The following is a 21,688-nucleotide window of genomic DNA, read 5'->3' on the forward strand; positions in this document are numbered from 1 at the left end:
GAGAGATGGAGTACACGCTGAACATGTTACAAGTCCATCTCAGGGCCAACACAGACACAGACAAGTAATCACTCTCACACTCATACCAAGGGTCAGTTTGGAATCAGTCTTTGGACTGTGGGATGTAACCGGAGGGAAAACATAGCATCTTTGGAAGTTATTTATTGAAAAAAATGTTACTGGTCAGACTCCTTCTTTACAGTTCAGTAAGCACAGTTTTCTGTACAGCATTATGTTACTGAACGTTACTGAACATTTTCTTACAATCGCTGATCATTAACCAACAACGTCGAACGCAAAGAAAAAGGCCGGTTCCAAGCGTCTTGCCTGCTTTATGATGTTTTCTGTCACTCTGAACTGTTGCATCATTTATCAGCAAGATGAAGTTTGACAATGTGCTGGCGGAGGTCAATGGCTTTGGGAGATTCCAAATAAGCACAATTCTCTTGTTGGTAATTCCTCGTATGACTTTGCCATTTCATTTTCTTCTGAATAACTTCATTGCGGTGATTCCCTCTCATCACTGCAACATCAGCTCTCTGGACGATGGAGGAATTTTTAGGAATTTATCCCAGGAAGAGAGGCTCATTGTTAGTATACCTGTTCAGCAGGATGGGAGTCTAAACTCCTGTCAGATGTTTGTAGAACCTCAGTATCATCTGCTGGGTAATGCTACCAACACTACTGACCTACCCACAATGCCATGCCAGAGCGGCTGGGTCTACGACAACACCACCTTCAAATCCACTCTGGCCACAGAGGTGAGTTATCTGCATAAAAATATTAACGTGGTCCTAAAACAGCAGCTTTTTCTCTCATTTTTCTGTTGTCTGTGTTTCTCTCACAGTGGGATCTGGTTTGTGATCACAAAAGTGTGAACAGAGCCACAGCCACCATCTTCTTCATGGGGGGCATGGTTGGAGCAGCAGTATTTGGCAATCTTAGTGACAGGTTTTGTTATAATCAATTATGCCTGCTTTATTTTAGATGTTGACAGGTTTTTCTCATATATATATTTCTCACCATATTCATTTTTTTTTCTTTCTGCTCAGTAGATTTATCTCTCTAATTATTTGTGTTTCACAGGTTTGGCCGCAAAAGAACGCTTCTGGCGTCCTACATAATGACCACCCTTTTTGGTTTTGCAAGTGCTTTCTCATATAATTTTTCCATGTTTGCTGCCATGAGGTTTCTTACTGGATTTGGAATGTCTGGAATAAGCATAGTCTCCATCGTCCTTTGTGAGTTGTCTGTCATAGTCTTTTGTTCATTTGTGCAGTTCTCTGAAAACAAATATTGGTTCAGTTACAGATGGGAGATGGATATGAATATCAAACTTATGTTTGTAAGTATGTTGAGTTGATATATATTTGATATATATCTTTTTTATACATGTCTATATCTAGACCTCAGATGGAAAAAAACACACACATATTTACATTTTTACTTTGCTAAAGGAAAAAATATATTTACAAAAGGGTCCACCTTTGGAGAAAGCAAAACTGCCTCTGCTGCAAATATACAAAATATGACTCCACTTTAGAAAGGCCATCATACTGATATTTTTTTCTGTACAACATATATTCTTGTTTGAAAGCACCCTTACAAAGAAAAAAATACAACTTTGCCATCTACAATGTATAAACAGAGGAAAGGGCTGGGCTATTTCAGCCATTTTATCTGACCTTTACATACAAGTTATTTTCTGTTATTGTTGGTTGCTTTTTCAGATGATCCCGCTGAGGAAAATTTCATCCATCAAACAATATGAACAAGCTCTTATCACTGAGCAGCGTATTAGCAATAAGAGGAATCACATAGCCCGCTGTATCACTGCTTGCAACCATATGGGCAGTAGGTTTTCACTTGCTGCTATTTGGGAGCTGACAGTCGGGTGTACATTTTGATACATCCATCCATTTTCTATACCCGTTTAATCCAACTGTCGGGTCGCAGGGGGACGAGAGCCTATTCCAGTGGTCATCGGGTGAGGGTACACCCTGGACAGGTTGTCAGTCCATCACAGGGCCATTTTGATACAGTAATTAACTATTTTATTCCGTAATAGTAAGTATTGAAGGAACTGCAGCTTGGAGAACATTATGGGAATCTATGTTGAACAATTAATCCTGCCAACTATTATGTAACTATTAATCATGTTAGTTATAAACTAAGTGTAATACCACTGGCTGCTTTGGGTTGCCAGTCGCTTACAGGGATGCCATGATTTATAAATCTCATAAACAATATTTTATCCACAATAGGACATAGATTTTATGGTCAAATACTGACTTCCAAGCTCCTTGGAATTGTAGAAACTCTGTTTCTGATGGACAAAAATGAACAGCAATTGTGCCACACTCATCTGTCACGCCACAAAAACCTTCCAGCTTCCTCACACCTTCGTTTGCACCTGTTAAAGCATCACTCTAAAAAAATTTGGCAAGTCTTTGCTCCTTGGTTCCCCCTCTACAGTTGTTGGCTATAACAAAAAATATCCATCTGGGCCCTATACATCCACAGCAATACATGTGAATCGGTCGTCATGCCTGCAGAGTGCCCAATGTGTTTGCATATGCAGAAACCTTGTACCCTTTCAACTGAAAAGAAGGAGGCCATAATGTAACTATCACATACCAGTAAGACCTTTTCATTTAATGAACTTGCGTCATTTTCCCCCTCCTACACCCAAGTCCAGTCCAAAGAAACTGGCCTTTAACCCTAACCAATTTTAACATTTAAAGACACTCATGCTGAGAGAAAAATTCAGTGTTGATTATTGGATATTGCCTTATCCTTTAGACTACAGCCAGGGAGCTAATGATAACCAATCAACCCTATGGTCTATTTGTTTATTTATTAGGGCTAACTAGACTATATAAACTGTAAAAACTGAAAGTTTTCACTCATCCACCCATATAATCGAACTTGTGGATGACAGAGCTGAACTACAAGTTTATTAACACTAACCCTTTTTCATATTTCCACTACATTTCAACCTTAGTAATTGCAGATATTAATAAAGATACTGCTCCTCATAGGTGTGGAATGGGTGGGCATAAAGCATCGCACATATGTGGGTGTTTTGATGAGCTTGGACTGGAGTGTCTCTACTGCCATACTACCTGGTGTGGCTTATATTGTGAATGACTGGAGGCAGCTGACTGCGGCTGTGACCACTCCGCTGTTAGCAGCTATGCTCTGTTGGCGGTAAGGAGAGATGGATTGTCATTCAAACGTAACAAGAATTCTTCTTTGCTCTCATCTACTGTGAGATTTCTGGTGAGGCACGTTTCTGAATCCTTTTTTTAAATCACCTTTTGTCACAGTTGGCTCCCTGAGTCTGCCAGGTGGTTGATAAGTAATGGAAAAGTTGACAGTGCTCACTTTTACCTGAGTAAGTGTGCCAAAGTCAACCGCAGAGAGGCGTTTATGGCTGACCTGAAGCCAGAGGTATAACATTTTACAAATCCCTCTAAAATGTACAGTAGCAAAACTAATTTCTAATTTCTCTGATCACAGTTTTTTTTTCTCTCTCTCTCTCCAGGTTCTGTCCAAAGTAATACTTGTCGAGGATGAAAATAGAAAATATTCCTACATGGACCTTGTGAGGACCCCAAAAATGAGGCAGCTGACTCTTCTTACAGGAACTGTTTGGTATAAATGTTGTTTTGGTTTTGAAATAAATTTGTGACTTAAGCATTTTAATCTAATATTTAATTCAATCCTTAAACAAAGGATTGCTCAATCTGAGAACAACCAGCTTTTAAAGAGAACGGATGATAACTTGGACACAGGTTTTCTCATTTCTTAATGTCGCAAACGGCAGGTATTGTTGCTATGGTTTCAGACTGCTGCCTTGCACAATGGTCAAATGTTTAATCATTTCAGATATAAACTAACCAATCAGATACCAGCATATTTTAAACACTTATAGATCATTTTCTCTGATCCTATGCATAGGTTCGGAGTGGCCTGTACTTACTATGGAATCAGCTTGAATGTCACTGGGTTTGGAGTGAGCATTTACCTCACACAGTTCATCTACGGGGTGACAGAAATTCCAGCAAAAGCCTTCATCATTTTCTTTTTAAACAAAATAGGCCGAAGGTTGACTCAAGCTGGAACGCTCTTTCTGACAGGACTGTGTATATTCTGCAACATGTTCATCCCTCAAGGTAAAGAAACATTTCAAGTTTGTGTGTCTTTCTAAGAGTAAGCTTCCAGCTACTGCAAAAATGACACAACATACTCAAAGCAACGATTGAAACTTGAAAATAAAAGATGATACATATCTACTGTTTGTTTCTCATGTCAGCAGGAAACTCTTTCCAGGCATAAAGTTGTACATTTTCAAGGCTGGAACAACAATTAAAATTGTATCTTTTCAGATCTGTGGACAGCATGCACTGCTGTGGGAGCTTTGGGCAAGATGTTTGCAGAGGCAGCTTTTACGACTGTATTCCTGTACACAACAGAGCTTTACCCGACAGTCATGAGGTCCAAAAAACAAATATGGTGCCCATATTTAACACATTTCAAACCCTTTCTATTTACTCAGAGAAGACAAGAGACAGGTTTACCAAGACATCATTATGCCTGATTAACAAACATAGTCTACAGGCATGAGTGAATTACAGCATTTTTTTTTTTGGTTACACAGACAAAGTGGACTAGGTTTCAGCTCCTTCGTGGCCCGTATAGGTGTGTCCGTATGCCCCCTGATGATGATACTTGAAGATGTCTGGGTTCTCCTGCCAAGTACTCTTTTCTGCCTGGTGGCTGTCACTGCAGCACTGTCGGCTTATTTTCTTCCTGAGACCAAAAACATCCGTCTGCCAGAGACTATCGAGGACGTGGAACAGACAAAGTATAGTGCCAGGATTTATTTTTAACTATCTCCAAACATTCTAAGTGAGAGCTATACATGACAAAATGTAAATGTATTTTTATTGTTTCTGCAGAAGACGATCTGTTCCAACTTCTGATGTGAAATTGACACCATAAAGGTGAAAACAACAGTTTCAGACAGTTCAGACTCAGAGTGGTCGCATTGACTTTTCATTCACAGTGGTGGTCCCTGAAAAAGAATACATTAAATAAATGCAACAATAAAAAATTTGAAATATCTGGCCCTGAATGTGCATGGAAGAGTTGTCTTACTTTACTCTAAATGAGGTGAAAACCTATTTCCTACTAATAATAATGTCTCTGTGTTTTGTAAGAAAAACTTTATCTAAATCTCAATAAATGCTTGTGCCAACAGTCAAGCACTGTCCAACAGTTGTCTGAAGTCCTTATTTCTTAGAAAAAGGAGACAAACACTGCTTTCAAATAACTCTGAGAGCACATCAAATCAAAGTGGTGGTCCGGTGACTTCCAGGAACCGGGGGGGAACTGGGATATAAAAGCAGCTACTAATGCCATGCTTCTGAATACATACATCAGGAATTACTACAATAAAAGAACTGGGAATAAACCTTAAGTTTATTCAATCTCTTGTTCAAGCTTATTCATTTAGACATTGTACTTAATTCCTGTTTCAGAAATGGTCAAATTTTCTTTGAACTCTTTTAACTCTGATATCATTAGTTTATAATAACAAAATTATGTATTTTGTATTGACCACCTCAAATCTTGGTCATGAAACATTACACATTTCCACTTCTCCCACCAAACTGCTAACTATTAAAGACCTGACATTAAATTTAAAGACCAAATTTCAAGACTACAGCCTCTGTCAAATGTTTAGACACGTATATTTACATTGTTTTTTTTAAATGGTGCTGGTTGTGTATGATACAGTTGAACAAATAGATTCAAATACACTTTGGAACAAGACCTTGATGTAACTGTTCTTGATCTCATTTGTGATTTAATTAACATGTACTGCATTTGCTTCTGATTGCTGAAGTCTCTACTTGAGAGAAAAAGGCAAAACAATGCTCTCAAATTCTGATACCAGCAGTCACGACATTAAAATATCCTGCCTGGTATTGTAATACTGTGAATGTTTTAGGTCGAGTCAACACCTTGAACCTGTTGTCATGCTCCTCAATACCATATTATCTCACTGAAAAAGGTCACTGCTTTCAGGAAACACTGTTACCGTGAGGGGGTTTATGTGGTTGGCAACAATATTAAAGTGCATCCACATGAATTGCAGGACCTTACCCAGAAGACTGCTGCTCAGTCCATCACAATGCCTGTACTGTTTCACAATGCCAAGAGAATGCGATCCATGAAACTAGGTCACTTTTGTCCCTGCTCCATGATACTTTAAACAGCTCGCTGTGTTGCACATTGTGTCCTTACATCTTTGCATCATATCCAGAAGAGGGATTTTGAGCATGTTTTGTTACAGTAGCTCTTTCTGTAAGATCAAATCACACAGCCCATCTTTTGCTCCCGACAGCCATCAATTAGCCTCTCATCACCCAGCAAAGGAGTGACCCGTTGTACTTTTTTCAAGATGCTCTGACACATTCAAATTCAGTACTTGTCAAAATCAGTCAGTTTCTCCCAATGACCATTCTCCCTGGTTTTAAGATATCAATTTAAAAAGGAGATATATTTAGCCTTTTTTTTTTACAATAAACAAGTTCACACCGTTTCCTGAGGTCTTGACATGCTTTGCTCAAAATACCACAGATGTACAGTAAAACTGATGTGAGTATAACTCACAAAACAATTTTCAGTTCAAAATATTTCAAGCATACTTCTATTTTCAACCAAACACTGGCTCCAAACCAGTGGGCATAAAGTGTGGGCATGGTGTAACTTTTATTTAACTAGGTCAATAGAGTCTGTTCTGTCCCCCATCTTTAAGCAGCTGTTGGTCTTGTGCAACATTTATTTGGACAATGCTTGCTCTTGGGTCCTGTTTTAGCATTAGTTTATACATATTTCTTACCCTCGATTACTGACTTACTACAACAGAATTCAATGTTTCTGACAGAAGCAATCCACTGGTATATATGAAAAGCTCATTCACTGCCATTACACACACATATAAGGTGAGCTACAATAAGAGTTCGACCCAACCATTTTGGAAATTAATTCATGACAGAAGTATGTCTGATCCTGTGTCGCTGCAGACAGTGTAAGTAAAGGTTCAAAACATTCTGTGGCTTCTTTCTTTTTGGGAGATCATCATGCACATTAGTCAAATATCTCTTCACAAACATCTTTAGGTTACTGCATTGTAAAACACATCCCTTTAATGAGAATTAAACAGACTTTTTTTGACGAGTTTAGCTGTCTCACCAAATGAACATGACCATGTGTTAATGAGAGCAGCTTTATTGTAACATACAGTGTTTGGAACTATAACTGCATTTTAAGAGGCTCAATTTCGTACAGATTTGGCCAGACAAGCGTGCCTGCATGCATTATAAAAGCCTGGTTTTGGTGAGACTAACGCAAGAATTTGTTCTTTCTATTCTTATGTAAACACGCTCATTGAGATTCAGTACATGCCTATGCTGCCTGCAGTGTGGAATGCCTGTTCATCTTTTTTTTTCTTTTTGCCTGTTGTCATTGCTGTTTAGCGTTTATTTTTTGTGGTGTTTATAGAATTGCTTTTTAAAAAAGGATTCAGAAACAATACACTAGCAACGCAATCAGAGCTGGGGGGAAAAAAAGAACTCCTGCTTTGCTGTTGATTGATACAGCTGTAACTGTCACTGAAGATCCTGATTTAAGTATTACTACCAATGCTTCCACATCTTGCTTTAAAGTTATTCTTCAAGTTTTTTTTACTGGTTACATGAGGTAAAATATTCACCCATTCCATCTATAATCCAGCACCATGGGGAACAGTCAAATGCCAAAGGTTGGCTTGTCTGGGCATAGATCCAAAACTGTGCTCTGCTTCTTTGTAGATAGACATGGACATGAGAGGTGAATTTCCGTTTTTGTGTTAATCTCAAGAGAAGACGTACCGCTCGGAGTAGAAGGGCACCATGAGGTTCGAGAATGTTCTTGCTGACATTAATGGCTTTGGAAGATTTCAGATAATGATCATTGCAATCAGCTTCCTTGGACGCTTCACGTTGCCATGCCATTTCATGCTGAACAATTTCATCGCGGCTGTTCCTGCTCACCACTGTGACATCAGCTCTCTGGATAATGGAGGTATTTTCAATAATCTATCCCAGGCACAGAGGCTTGTTGTTAGTATTCCGGTCCAGCAAGATGGAACTCCGAGCTCTTGTCAAATTTTTGTGGAGCCTCAGTATCATCTGCTGTTGAATTCCTCCAATGTTACTGGCATACCCACTGTGCTGTGCCAGAATGGATGGGTGTACGATAACACAACCTTCAAGTCTACTCTAACCTCACAGGTGATTCTGCTAATAATGTAAAAGTGCTGATGAACACATTGTTAGGAAAAGTGAGCTATCTTTCTCTAAGTGTTAACTTATTTTTTTTTGTTTCATGCTTATACAAGTGGGATCTTGTGTGTGACAGACGAGGGAAAAACAAAGCAACAGCTACCATTTTCTTTTTTGGAGTCATGTTTGGAGCCATGTCCTTTGGAAGTCTAAGTGACAGGTATCACAGCTCAACTCATGGGCCTTTAAATTTAGATTATAATTCATCGAATTTTACAATATTTCAATGCTGTCAAATTTGGTGACTGTGACTTTTTGCAGGTTTGGTCGAAAGATCATGCTGCTGGTGTCATATGTGTCTGGAATGCTCTTTGCTGTTGCAAGTGCTTTTTCCACGACCTACATGATGTTTGCAGTGCTGAGGTTCTTCACTGGGTTTTGCATCACTGGCATTGTAATCGTCTCAGCAGTCCTTAGTAATTTATTTCTGTTCTTTATCTAACATACTATTTCATATCATGCTGTGCTCACCTCAGGGGACAGCACCTAATGTGCAGAAGGCTTTTTTCTACTTCATCTATACTCTCCCCTTGCTGCTTCTTGGCAGGTGTGGAATGGGTGGACATCGAGCATAGAAAATTGGTGGGAGTGCTCGATAGCTTATCCTGGACTTTTGGGAACATATCATTTCCAGCTATTGCCTACTTCGTGACTGACTGGCGGTGGCTGACTGTTAGTGTTACATCTCCGTTAGTCTTGGCCATCATCACCTGGAGGTATGTCTCAAAAATTATCACATGATCAAATCCAAATGAAGCCTTCAACAGAAACCCTGCAGTGCAACCCCACAGCTGTTGTGTTGTGTGTTAGCAATGCACAGTGACATGGGTTAAATAGTGGTATTGGCTGATAAAGGCTTGGAAATCGATTCTTGGCAGTATTGATTATTATTAAGAATTCATTAGTTAGCAGATTTGTTATAAAATTTGACATAAAACTTAACACAGGACTATATCTTATGTTTGTCAATATCTGTTATACTGACATTAAAAAATCTCAGAGGAAGTCAGAGGAAGTTTAGCAATAATACACATCAATACCTGGAAACACCATCTTCTGTTGATTTCCTCTGAGATTCAGGACTTACCAAACTTAACTTAACTTCATTATGGAAATCTGGCTCCCATCAATGACAAAAAAATACAAGATAAAAAAATAGATGCATCTGTGGCGTAAAATAAACATATCTGCCTTAATCATCAGGTGGATGCCAGAGTCAGCTCGGTGGCTAATTGCCAATGGAAAGCTGGAGCAGGCTCAGATATATCTGAAGAAATGTGCCAAGATGAATCAAAAGGAAGATTTGGTTCATACACTTGACAAAGAGGTTGGTATGTTTCAGATGTTTAAATCAGCTGAACAGAGCCTTTATTCACGACATGTTCTAATTAGTTCAACTTTTTTTAAATCATAGTTTTACGCTGCTTTGGATTCTTTCAGATATTATCCACAATTGTCGTAACAGACAAGAAAAACCGAACCTATTCTTACCTCGACTTGATACGAACACCAAAAATGAGGAAACTGGCCCTGCGTACTGGTATAGTATGGTCTGTAGTCCAGAAGCCACACTTCTCAATGAGTATATTTAGGAAATTACCATATGTCTTGCCACTAACATTTCAATGGATTTAAATTATAAAGTTACATCTCAACATACTTTCTGTGCCTAGGTTTTGCGTGGCTACTGCCTTTTACGGCATCAGCTTCAACATCACAGGCTTTGGGTTAAACATGTATCTCACTCAGTTCACATATGGTTTAATTGAGCTCCCAGCCAAAGTGTCAGTTTACTATTTACTGGACAAGATAGGCAGGCGGTCCACTGAGGTGGGAGCTCTGCTGTTGGCTGCCACCTGTCTGGGAATCAACATTGTGATACCAAAAGGTAGGGACTCTAGTTTCACGAAGACTTAAATCTGTCACTTTCAGTAAGAAAGCCCAGTCTTTCTACACAGAAAAATAACTTGTTCTTTGTAGTATTATTCATTAAAATCAGTAACAAAAAGTAACGGTCATCCCCTCGTGGTTTTCTATGCAGATATGTTTGTTCCCAGAACAGTTGTTGCAGTCATTGGAAAAGGGTTTTCTTCGGCCTCCTTTGCAACAGTTGTTCTCTACAGCTCTGAACTGTATCCTACTGTAATAAGGTAATGACCCATGCCAACGTCTACCCTTCATTTAGGATTCTTGATATATGTACATAAGCAACAGTAAAAAAAATTAAAACTCTGCAGGACATTTTTGCCAGAATAAGAGAATAATATTCAGCTCATAACAGGTGTAAGACCCGAAGGTTAGTTTCCTCTGTGGTTACAAGCTTTGCACTAATGTGTCTTTTAGGCAGAACGGAATGGGATACAACTCCTTCATGGCTCGGTTTGGTGTAGCCGTGACTCCTTTGATCCTCTTGCTGGACGAGGTCTGGAAGGAACTGCCGCAGGTGGTCTTTTGCTCTGTGGCAGTGCTGGGAGGAATTGTGGCGAGGACGCTGTCTGAGACACGCAACAGGTGCCTGCCAGAGACCATAGAGGACATCGAACAGATGTGGTAGCGATGGAGGTCACTGGCATGAGCACAAGTTTAGCTCAGCAACTTTTAGTTCTAAGAGCAAAGCGAAAGATTTAAGAAGTCTGTTGTGAAGTTCATTTTTCTTTTGTTTGCTACCAGTAGTACTCTTAAGGTAACTGAAGTAGGCCAAAGTAGCTTATAACTTGTAGCATTTATCACACACTCCCAACTACCCTTATTTAGATTTTATTCGTCTCAACTCCATACTTTCACCTCTTCTCCCTTGGAGATCCAATCTCCGACAATAACTTTGGAACCGACGTCAAAACAAAGAACTGAGTACAGAATGTGTAACTGTGATCGGTGATAAAATATGGATTTTAAATAAAATTGTCGGAGCCCTTAAGCAACACCGTGTCTGAGCAGTGGATGTTAGAAGCTGAGCTCAAAGGTAATACAGGTGATACAAGACAGGGATGTTTAACTACAACAAACTACAAAGAACTGAAAAAAAAAAAGAAACAAATTTGTATTAAAAAGATGTTTAGCATGCAGAAAACCGTTTTTTTTTTTTCAAATAACAGAGGAGGTATCGATTCATTTATCACAAACCAAGTTCCATGCTTGTAGGAGAAAAAAAAAAAGAAATCCACTACGTTTACAATTCTATTGCAATAACAGGCTTCACTAATCAATGTATACGCAGAACATAAGTCAAAGCTCCTTTATTAAAGAAACAAAGCAAGCACAAATCTTTTGTTATGGCTCAATAGTTTCCTAAAGGAAATTCAACCACATCTAAATTACATGTTTCTGAGATTCCTTTTGAAAAATCAATATAGCCAAGTCTAACAACTGCTGCTGATATTTCATCTGACATTACACCTACTTACAGAATTGACATTGATGGAGGCAGGGGGGGTGGGGGAGGAAACAAAATACATGTAAAAAAAAAACAAAAAAAAAAAACAAAAAGCCAATTTTTAAACATTTAAGATACAATGATACAGAAAGATCTAAAACTAGGGTATGCAGTTGTTTTCCAGGACACTTCTTCCAGGATGTATTGTTCAGTACTGAGAATACTCTTTGCTCTCAAGTTTGGCAATAATTCGCTCCAGCTGTCTTTTAGCTTCACATTGTGGGAAGTTACTCATTTCATAGTACTGAGGTGCAATCTTCACCAGCCTGGAACAAAAATAGGAAAACATTATTAAGCCTGTTACTGAGATGACATCATTTAAACCCATTTATCTGCGTCTACAAGGCCGTGTTTTACGTTAAATTCAGACATCTGCAGACTTACCACTCTGGCTTGATGTCTGTGCAAGTGCGGATGTAGTTCTTGGTGGTGAGGACAAATTCGTTGTAGAGCACCCACTCAGGCTTGTGGTCCAGGACTGTAGACGGGTGCAGCTGGACCACTTGGTTGTCTTTGACTGTGAGGTAATGGCCGGTGCGCTCCAAATGAGCCACCTGCAAGAAGAACAGACCTTAGCCCACAAACATCTCTGGTGAAAAAGTATGTCGCCTAATGACATGAGGGCTGATGACAACGGATCAGCTTGCCTGCATGAAGAAGCCGGTGCAGAGCGCTCGTCGGATATTGATGTAGTAATCTCTACTGGTGAACTCTGTGCTCCGCCGAGGCAAGTTGAAGCGGTCCATGATCCTGGACAGCTGCTGACGCACATTGTCAGCAGACATCAAGGAGCGGTAGTTGACAAAATTGTCATAGCACCACTGGTTAGACTCGTGATCTGGAAGAAGGGATGACAAGGATTCAAGAATCAGCACAAGTCTTGGGTTATTACGCTTTCAGTGGAAGCATGAGAGGCAATTGTGGGAAATTTCTTTGGGAAAACTGTGAAACAATGTGGGAAAACATGTTTGCCGTCTGATTCCTACATTTTTTAAATCACAGCGGTGTATCCCATCCAATTAGAGTCAGTGGGGAATTTAATTTGATACAACGCAGGAAGCATTGTGTGTAGTCACAGTTTATCAAGCTAATAGTTTTTTAGCATATGGCCTGGCAGTTTGAGTAAATAAAGGCTTGATTCCAAAAACTTCGAACAAAGGTTAACAAAAGCTAAAGGCAACAGTTTACAGAGAAAGCCAAAGGTAGAAATGTTTTTCTATTTAACATTTCCATCTGTATCACAAGCTGAGGAACTAAGGTTTTACTACAGGGAGATAATTTTTTTCAAGCGCTTCAGAAGATCTTCAGCTTTTAGAAGGTTGTCAAAGAAATAAAAAAATATGAGTAGTTGGTGCAGCTTTAACATTGTGCTGCAACATTTTCATGCAGATGGGAAATAAAGAGAGAAAAACTGCTCACTCTGTTTGAAGGCGTGGTAGACGTTAAGCAGCGTCAAGTGGTCTCCGTCAATGTGAGCAAACCTCATCTTGGACTCGTCTGCTGCCTTCTTAGCCTCCGTGGGACGGACAAAACACTGTGGGACTAAACAAGGTTGGTATGGGCCCCAACAAAGCCGCCCATAGGGATGAGTCAAACATTCACAGAAAAATGGAGCAAAGCCTATGATGCTAGGGCACTCGACACTGCGCTGGGACAGGGCAGGACCACACTCTCTATCAATGGGGGAGGGGGGGTCTGCAGTCTTTTCTCATGGTCATTTCCAACAGTAATGGCTATTAGCTCGTAGAGGGAGGGGGGGTCATTTAACCACATCTGTAAAACAAGAGTTTTCACACAACTACAACGTGTTATGAACACCAGCAACGTTTGAACTTTGCAAGAGATTTCAGAGATTTTGCTTTTGATACATCACAGATTAGGCCTCTCCCAGCCTACACATGACAACTGGATACAACAATGATACAGAATTTCAATAAAAAGAGAATTTCTATAAATTAAACCAATGTGAGTCAATTGAAGTGGTGCCTGCCCTATCCACGTGCTTTGGAGATTAAAAAAAAAAAAAGAAAATACTCACTCACTACTCTATAAACACGTAAGTTATTGAGAACCTTAAGTTAAAAATACCAACATCTGAGCTCTTTGAAATTCAAGCAGAGAAGTCTGACTGAAAGATGCTCAATCCAAAGCTTTATAATGGCTTAAAATGGTAAAAAAAGATAAAAGTGGGTGGCTGCTTCATGTCAGAAACATCCCGAAGATTATGCTGTTCATTACTCTGATACAGCATCGATGATTTCAAATAACTGCATCCTTTCTACATTTGAATATTTCTGAGTAATTATTCAAATGAAAGGTGGTCGAATAAAAGTTTTCTCTTAGTAACGAACTGTGTGCTTGTCTGTTATGAGTCTAAAAGAAAAAGGATTTTAGGCTTATAATACTTGAGATGACAACAGAAAACTTTCTTTAAGTCCCAACTGCTCAGAATTATCTGAACTGAGGGAGGTGTAAAAACTGTTGTAAATTAGTGACTCTATCCTGTGGACAATCTACATGTCAGGTGGGATTATCACGTTATCAACCCAGAGAGACATGTGAGAAGATGTCAGCCCAGTCCTGGGCATTACCTGACAGCATGGCAGTAATGGAGAGGATCTCATTGGAGCAGTTAAACTCGCAGCTCGCAATGACCATCTTCGCCAACTGTGGATCCAGAGGGAATTCTGCCATCATGGAGCCCAGCTCTGTCAGGTCACCGTCATCATTGAGCGCAGCCAGATAGTTCAGCAGCTCAAGAGCCCTCATTAGCGTTTCCGGAGCTGCAGTGAAGTGAAGGGTGGCGCAAACAAGAAAATCATAGACGTGCCGAAATACTGCATGAGATTATTTATGGTTTACGGTATAAATCTACAGAATGACCCACCTGGTGGATCCATGAAGTCAAAGTGCACGAGGTCATCGATACCCAGCTTTTTCAGCTGCAGCACAACTGATCCCAAATTGGACCGAAGAATCTCGGGGTATGTGTTATCCTGGACAGGAATGATTCTAATGTTAAATGGATCCCATAAAAACATAACAAGAAAAAAAATTCTAGCATAACATCAATGAAGAGGCAAAAATATGCCCCATTTTCAGCATGCTACAACGCCTTTGAAAACAAGCAGTTTATAAGCGATGATGACAGTGCTGCAGACTTCTGCAGGTATCCGAGGCAGAAGGCTGAGCAATAATGAAAGCTTGTTATGAAAGCTTGTCCACATTTATCTTGATTCAATCATGTGCTAATGGCCCAAACTCCCGTTAGCACATGACTGCCCAATTTTATCAAGCTATTGTTTTTTTTTTTTTTTGGTAGATGTCAGACGACAGTCGCTTATTCTTACCCTCCACTGAGGAGACTGTGCATTCGCTACGTTTGTATTATTTGTTAGGTGGGTCACTCAGATAGTTACAGATTGATTTACCTTTTTTTTTTTTCTAATTCTAAAAACGTGGGCTGGGACATGTCCCAACTTAATCCCAGATGTGCTTAGAGATGTCTTCACAACCTGTACACCAAAGACCAACCACTTTGTGCGTTTGATTAATCCTAATTTAATCCTAACTTAACGTTGAGCTTACATCCCAAAGAGAAAAAACATCACGCCTCTGTGGCCACTTGCCTGCATCTCTGTCTTGTAGGCCTTCTCTGTGTAGAGGCGGAAACATTTCCCTGGACGTGTTCTGCCAGCTCGTCCTGCCCTCTGCTGGGCAGAAGCTTTACTGATGGCTGTGACCAGCAAAGACTCGACTCTGATTCGAGGGTTGTACACCTAAACACACATTTGACAGCATGTTTGAATTAAAAGGACGTCTTGAGCTGCCTACTTTTTTTTTTTTTGTGCCATTGTTACATAAACGAAAAGCAACCACAAGAGATGACAACAAATGTAAATGTAAAGGTCAAAGCCACCTTCCAGACGTCATAGGACTCAAGAAAGAAGATGATACATCAATCTGTCAATCCTGAGCTGAAAAACGTGGAGTGAAATAAGGGATTTTTTGCTCACCTTCTGTTTGGCAAAACCAGGATCAATGACAAACACCACACCATCAATTGTTAGAGAAGTCTCAGCTATGTTTGTTGACACCACGACCTGATGGGGGAAGCAGCAGGCTGTCAGATTTCTGAAATCGGATACATGGGAATAATTAACCCTTTTCTATTATTCAAAACAAACCTTTCGTCCTATCGCACCATTGGGCTTCCTTGGAGGAGGAGGCTCAAAGATCCTTTGCTGCTGCTGTGGGGGCAACGTGGAATACAGCGGAATGATTTTGATGTCTCCGACTTCAGGGCCGAGGTCATCGACCTCACGTTTGATCCGCTTGCAAGCCTCATCAATTTCCTGGAAGAAGAAATTCAAAATGACTTTTTCTTCTGAGGGACCTGGGAACTGTTGCTTCAAAAAGGATGAAAACGCAATGTAAGCATTACCTCTTGGCCCGTGAGGAAAAGAAGGCAGTCACCTTCATCTTCCTCACACATGTGAATCTGTATGACGGTGCGGATTGCTGCCTCGAGGTAGTCCCGCTCTGGTTCGGGGGTGTAAAAGATCTCCACGGGATGTGTGCGCCCAGGAATAGTCAGCAGAGGACAGTTGTCGAAATAAACTTGGAACTTCCCAGCATCCAGTGTGGCACTCATGACAATTACCTGTGCGGAAGGGAATCATTGCAAAGGTCATTTTCCACTCGCATTTGTTTATAACTAAAATATATGCCCATGTGTGACTATGCTGAATGGGTGCAGTTCAAGAGCACTCAGAACCGACGCTGCTAATTCAACAGAACGGCTCTGATGGAAATTATGATGCATTTACTTGGTCAAGTAAGGATAACTAGGACTTAAAATGTTCATGGACCTATAAGATATCACTGGGGTTTGGCCATATTGTGTGATAATAAGGGAGCCACCATCTCCCTTTTCATTCATTTTCCTATTCTTGATCTCTTTTTGAAAGTCTACAAAATATGTGCAGCATATGAACCAAATTAAAAAAAATATTTAAAAAAATCAAAAGACATGCGACCAATGTCATTTTGTCTTCTTTTTCATTTTACATCCTCTATAAAAAAAATAATTTTTTTTTTTTTTTTAAATCGTTGAAATAAGAAAGAAATAAGTAATAAAATCCATACGGAAATAACTCACTGGTTGAGCTGACACACAGCTGAGATCTGTGCAAAGTTACAACCACCGCTGCTTGTTTAGAAAACTCTCAAAGAGCGAACGCCATCTTATTTAAAAACTGCAGCAACATATAAGTAGGAACACCTGCTGTTGTTCTCTGTCTGTTATTACTACAATAATCTGATTGACATTCAACTCCATTTCTTGGTATTAGTATTAAGGAAACACCTGGATTTATTGCAGTTAAAAAAAAAGAAAAAAAAGAAAGAAAGCGGAAAATACCTTCAGATCTGATCTTTGACGAACCACTTCTTTCAGCACTCCCATCAGGATATCTGTTGCTAGAGTTCGCTCGTGTGCCTCGTCAAGAATGATCACGCCATACCGCTCCAACAGAGGGTCATTCATAGCCTCTCTCAGTAACATACCGTCTGTCATGTACCTGAAGAAATAACAGCCATGTTTTGTGAGGCGAAGACGTTCAGCTTTAAAACGATTTTAATGGCTCTGTCCCTGTGAAAAGTGGAAATAATGCACAGTTGACTCCGATCAATCGCAGCCCAACTTACTTTAGAATAGTCTTGGCAGAGCTGCAGTCCTCAAACCTGATGGAGTAGCCAACTTCCTGTCCAAGCATGACATCCATTTCATCAGCCACCCTTTGAGCTACACTCATGGCAGCCACTCTTCTCGGCTGAGTACAAGCTACCGCCCGCTTGGGGCCTGGCAAACCTCTCACCATGTCCACACACCACTGTGGGATCTGGGGATTGAAAAAAGAATTGTGAGCTGTGAATTTTAATTAAAACTGAAAATATGTCCTTATAATCTTAAATGTCCAACAGCATATCAATTGGCAACCTGAGATTCTAATGTCCAGATCACAGGAAATAGGCTCATTCACTGCTTATCATACCTGTGTCGTCTTCCCCGAGCCCGTTTCTCCGACAAGGACAAAGCTCTGTTGACGTGTGATGATTTCAGTGAAGCTTTCCTTGTACTCCCACACAGGAAGCTGTAACCTCTTCTTCAGGATCTCGTAGAAGCGCGGTGTGTGTGGCAGGTTGGTGAAAGGATTGATCTGCTGGTGGACAGCCATCTGTTTGAGAGGCGGTAAACCTGGCACAGCTGCTGTGCTGTTTGAGGGGGCAACAGAAGGCTTTGTGTCTCTTTCCCGGTCTCTGTCCCTGTCCCGGTCTCGGTCTCGATCCCTATCCCTCGAACGGTCCTCACGGTCCCTGTCTCGGTCCCTGTCTCTGCTGTGTGCACCACAAAAGTGAAACATTAGAAATAGCAACTGACAGGTCCCCCCTCATCACTGAGGAAAACAACCACCGTGGACTGTTTCATTCTTTTTAAATACCTTCATTCATACAACAGAGTTAAGAACAAAGGTTTGACTTATCGTACAGTCATACCACTACAGGGTCTTCTTCTTTTTAAACAATCTATATACACATATAATAATACGGTTTGATAGTTTCACAGATTCATCACATGAAAGGTGAGGGAGTCGTGTTCATAACTGTGAGTTCTAACTTTTTTGTTTCCTGAAGAAAGATGTGTGGCAGTGACAGTGTTTCCCCGACAGGGCGCCCCTAATTATTATAACCGTCATTTATCTTGTTTACATGATGGCATTTTTGTCTTTACATGGTTTTACGATTCTCATCTGCTCACACACAGACAGACACAGACACGTGTGTGCGCACCCCGGTAAGAAAACTCCTACCAGCAGACAGAGAGGGCGCATCGGAAAAAAATATGTTGCATCAACCACCTGAAAAGTAGACAAAATTATGCATTTTTTCTAAAGCTCCCAGGGTAGCAGCACTTGCTCTCCTGCTCTGGGTTCAACTACAGAAAAGTCCAGTCACCAGTGGAGGACAGGAGTTCACCCAGCTTGGCTGTCAGAGGGAAAATACTCCCCCTTGCTGTACAAGACTGATCTTACTAGGTAATAGACTGATAACAGACAAATCCGTTGGAATAACAGACACAAAGACATAGAGAATAAATAGGTGGGGTTACTTCAGTTTTCTTTTTGGTTTTAGGAGCATTCTGTCGAATATGTAGAGAGCATAAACCTACTACCTGCGCTTTCAAGCTCAAACCTGCCTCTTTGCATGGAGTAGCATTGAAAAGAATCTGAAAGTCGGGCTCATTTGTATTACGTCAAATTGTTTTTAAATCAAGGATCAAGTCTGGATCAAATCTTGGCCTGAAGAATTGGAAACAATTTCAAGCACAAAGATTCCCAGCGCCATAACTTGACTCACCGATTTGAAGCATCCGTGTTAGTTTGCGCCATATTATTCAACATAATAACAAAGGTCGTTTGCTGGTTAGCATTTCTATTCGACACAGAACCTCAGCACTTTTATTTTTTTTAAAGTTACGTTTAGCAAGGTGCAATAATACATTTTAGCCTCATTTGCAATACAAAAGTACAATTTCAACCTTATTTTGATGAAGGCAATGCATCTTTAATTGAAATACAACAAGCCGCTGCTCAGACTTGCAGTTTTCAAGCATCACTTTTTAGGGGACACCAACCTCTGTCAAATGTATTAGAAGAAGGGAAGCATTGCTATAAGTTAATAATAGTAGTTTTGTTATTATTCTGTAAGTTGTTAATTCACCTGCATGGATATTTGTGTTCTGCAGGATACAACTAAGCAACAGCCTGTATTGCCCATTTAATAAACAACAGTTAACTGAAATGCATAACCACAGTTTAATTTTTTCCCCACCAAAACTCAACATCAGGGTAGTAAATCTATTTTTACGAATACAGGATTTAAAGTGGGGCTGTCAGATTAGTTCAGGTTTGATGCACCTCTGATAACATAGTGATAACATAGTGCTTAATATCGCTGCGTTTAACAGTGTTTCTGAGGTACAGTTGAATAGCACAACGGAACTATTAGGAGAAACACATGATTTTTTAGTAATTTGTTCAAATTTAAAACGCTGAATCATAGACATTAAAACTGCAACCGTTGGTAGCCAAATAGGGTAACTTTTAAGCTAGCTTGAGGGGGGTTGTTAGCAGCTGGCTAAGTTAACATTAGCCACACACGTGCCTCATTGATGCGGGGGCAACATTTATGCTTCGTTAGTTAGCTAAGGCCGCCCCCAGCAGCAATGTGAAGCTTACAACAGTGAAGCTAACATGTGTTAGAGAAGGATTCGGAAGCTATTAAAAAAATCAGTGACTAAACAAGAGCTACATTGTAACAGCTGAGGTTAAATTGTATCGGCTCTTGTTTGGCTGTTAGCTAACTTAACTAGCTACCAGCTAACATTTAGCTGGTAGCTCCCTTGTTAAAGCGGTTACGCTAATGGTGAGGCTTCACCTACCCATCTGACCTCTTCTTACTGGAAGAGTAGTCATCACCCAAATCCAGACGATGTCTTTTGGACATCTTTGGGGGAAATACTAGCTTATCTTTAGTCACTTAACACGAACACAATTCTACCGGGCAAAATGCAACTAAATCGGTTTCCTGATTCCTGTTCTGTGTATATTTTTCTTTTCACATTTGTGTTGGACAGTATGTCACCGCCCCCTGCAGATCTGGAGGGTGCACTGACGGTGGGTGCTGCTGCCCCCTCAAAGGCTCTGTCCTCTCTATCGAAGGTTTGTATTCATGTGAATGATGGGAAATTAAGTCGACGTATGTTGTGGCCAAGAAGAAATAACTATCGAACACAACACAACAGAAATCATAAAAAAAAAACAATGGATAAGTCACAAGAAATCTTGAGTCAAATAGAGAACAGCGGCTCCTATTTGGATTTTTGAAACAAATAACATTTAAATACATTTCTGAACAGCCAGAAAAAAGGCTTTGAATACTTCAAAGTACATCAAAATAATTCAGGTTTATGCTAAATAATCTGATATAATATTGGCACTCGCTGTTATGATTATCTGATACGCAATGCATATGTTATCTGTTCTCCTCTAAAAGAGTTTGGGTATGTTCCCTTATTAACGTCTGCATCACACATACAATCAGGCTCTCTCATTTCGTCGCCTTGCTGCTGCAATATGTGCAGAACGTGGTTTGGCATTATTTCACTGGCATAAACGACTCCAAGTCATCCAGTTGGCTGCAGGCGTTGCTCGAAAATTTGTATTCATGTTGGCGCCTTCGCAGATGTGCAAATTACCCATGAAGCAGGTGTTTCCTTCTCGCCTCTCTACTCAGAGGATGCATGAGTATATATGAGTCTTTATTGTTATTATCTTAACGTGTATTTAATCAGGAATAGTTTCGTTGGGATCAAAGATCTCTTGTACTGGCAAGGACAGCAGTAACAGCACGGTTCCAGCGCACTGCACAAATATTTGATAAAAGCACAAGGCTCATAAAGTGAATGTCCTAAAAACTAAAAGTCAAAAAATGGCAACCTTTGTACTTGAACACCATGTTGTATTTTTAATCACAGTTTGATTCCGAGTACCCATGATAGGTGATAAAACAGATAAATAAAGATGTGTGCGTACATTTGATTTCTCATCATACAACATCAGCGTAGCATGTGTTCATGTTTTTTTTCTCCCGAAACTCCATCAAAACAGTCATCAGCTGGTAAACAATTTGTAACTTAAAACATCAGTAAAGTTAGAGGTGAATAAATTAAAAGAATTCGTCTGCGTAGATGCGCATGCATCTATCTCCACCTCAGTGACACAAAATTATCATTTTC

The 21,688-nt window shown here is 40.1% G+C and overlaps 3 protein-coding genes across 3 annotated transcripts; 2 read left to right on the forward strand and 1 right to left on the reverse strand.

Moving 5' to 3' along the window:
• Nucleotides 1-380: 380 nt before the first annotated feature.
• LOC140305060 (solute carrier family 22 member 7-like) lies at nt 381-5,007 on the forward strand. The gene is made up of 10 exons (XM_072383836.1): nt 381-761; nt 848-951; nt 1,087-1,241; nt 3,042-3,210; nt 3,330-3,453; nt 3,548-3,657; nt 3,964-4,178; nt 4,392-4,500; nt 4,664-4,870; nt 4,965-5,007. Exons 1-10 carry the CDS (start codon nt 381-383, stop codon nt 5,005-5,007), a joined length of 1,617 nt encoding a protein of 538 aa, XP_072239937.1.
• Nucleotides 5,008-7,824: 2,817 nt separating this feature from the next.
• On the forward strand, nt 7,825-11,882 carry LOC140305981 (solute carrier family 22 member 7-like). The gene is made up of 9 exons (XM_072385045.1): nt 7,825-8,345; nt 8,453-8,556; nt 8,658-8,812; nt 8,944-9,112; nt 9,600-9,723; nt 9,837-9,946; nt 10,070-10,284; nt 10,438-10,546; nt 10,740-11,882. Exons 1-9 carry the CDS (start codon nt 7,965-7,967, stop codon nt 10,948-10,950), a joined length of 1,578 nt encoding a protein of 525 aa, XP_072241146.1. The 5' UTR covers nt 7,825-7,964; the 3' UTR covers nt 10,951-11,882.
• On the reverse strand, nt 11,618-20,499 carry LOC140305980 (ATP-dependent RNA helicase DHX15). The gene is made up of 14 exons (XM_072385044.1): nt 20,333-20,499; nt 17,886-18,228; nt 17,539-17,732; nt 17,252-17,411; nt 16,274-16,492; nt 16,017-16,184; nt 15,846-15,932; nt 15,459-15,608; nt 14,717-14,825; nt 14,421-14,612; nt 13,249-13,371; nt 12,477-12,667; nt 12,214-12,383; nt 11,618-12,095 (listed from the first exon to the last, which is right to left on the reverse strand). Exons 1-14 carry the CDS (start codon nt 20,395-20,397, stop codon nt 11,978-11,980), a joined length of 2,289 nt encoding a protein of 762 aa, XP_072241145.1. The 5' UTR covers nt 20,398-20,499; the 3' UTR covers nt 11,618-11,977.
• Nucleotides 20,500-21,688: the final 1,189 nt, after the last annotated feature.

This window comes from Leuresthes tenuis, unplaced genomic scaffold, assembly GCF_036924035.1.
Source record: "Leuresthes tenuis unplaced genomic scaffold, fLeuTen1.0.hap1 SCAF_4, whole genome shotgun sequence".
Taxonomy (NCBI): Eukaryota; Metazoa; Chordata; class Actinopteri; order Atheriniformes; family Atherinopsidae; genus Leuresthes; species Leuresthes tenuis.

Coding starts and splice junctions, on each gene's coding strand:
- LOC140305980 (XM_072385044.1), bottom strand. CDS start 20,397: ATGTCCAAAAGACATCGTCTGGATTTGGGTGATGACTACTCTTCCAGT. Junction 15,933..16,016: donor ATGGTGCGATAGGACGAAAG/GTTTGTTTTGAA, acceptor TTCCCCCATCAG/GTCGTGGTGTCAACAAACAT. Junction 13,372..14,420: donor CATTACTGCCATGCTGTCAG/GTAATGCCCAGG, acceptor AACCTTGTTTAG/TCCCACAGTGTTTTGTCCGT.
- LOC140305981 (XM_072385045.1), top strand. CDS start 7,965: ATGAGGTTCGAGAATGTTCTTGCTGACATTAATGGCTTTGGAAGATTT. Junction 9,724..9,836: donor TTCATACACTTGACAAAGAG/GTTGGTATGTTT, acceptor GGATTCTTTCAG/ATATTATCCACAATTGTCGT. Junction 10,285..10,437: donor CAACATTGTGATACCAAAAG/GTAGGGACTCTA, acceptor TTTTCTATGCAG/ATATGTTTGTTCCCAGAACA.
- LOC140305060 (XM_072383836.1), top strand. CDS start 381: ATGAAGTTTGACAATGTGCTGGCGGAGGTCAATGGCTTTGGGAGATTC. Junction 3,211..3,329: donor GCAGCTATGCTCTGTTGGCG/GTAAGGAGAGAT, acceptor CTTTTGTCACAG/TTGGCTCCCTGAGTCTGCCA. Junction 4,179..4,391: donor CAACATGTTCATCCCTCAAG/GTAAAGAAACAT, acceptor GTATCTTTTCAG/ATCTGTGGACAGCATGCACT.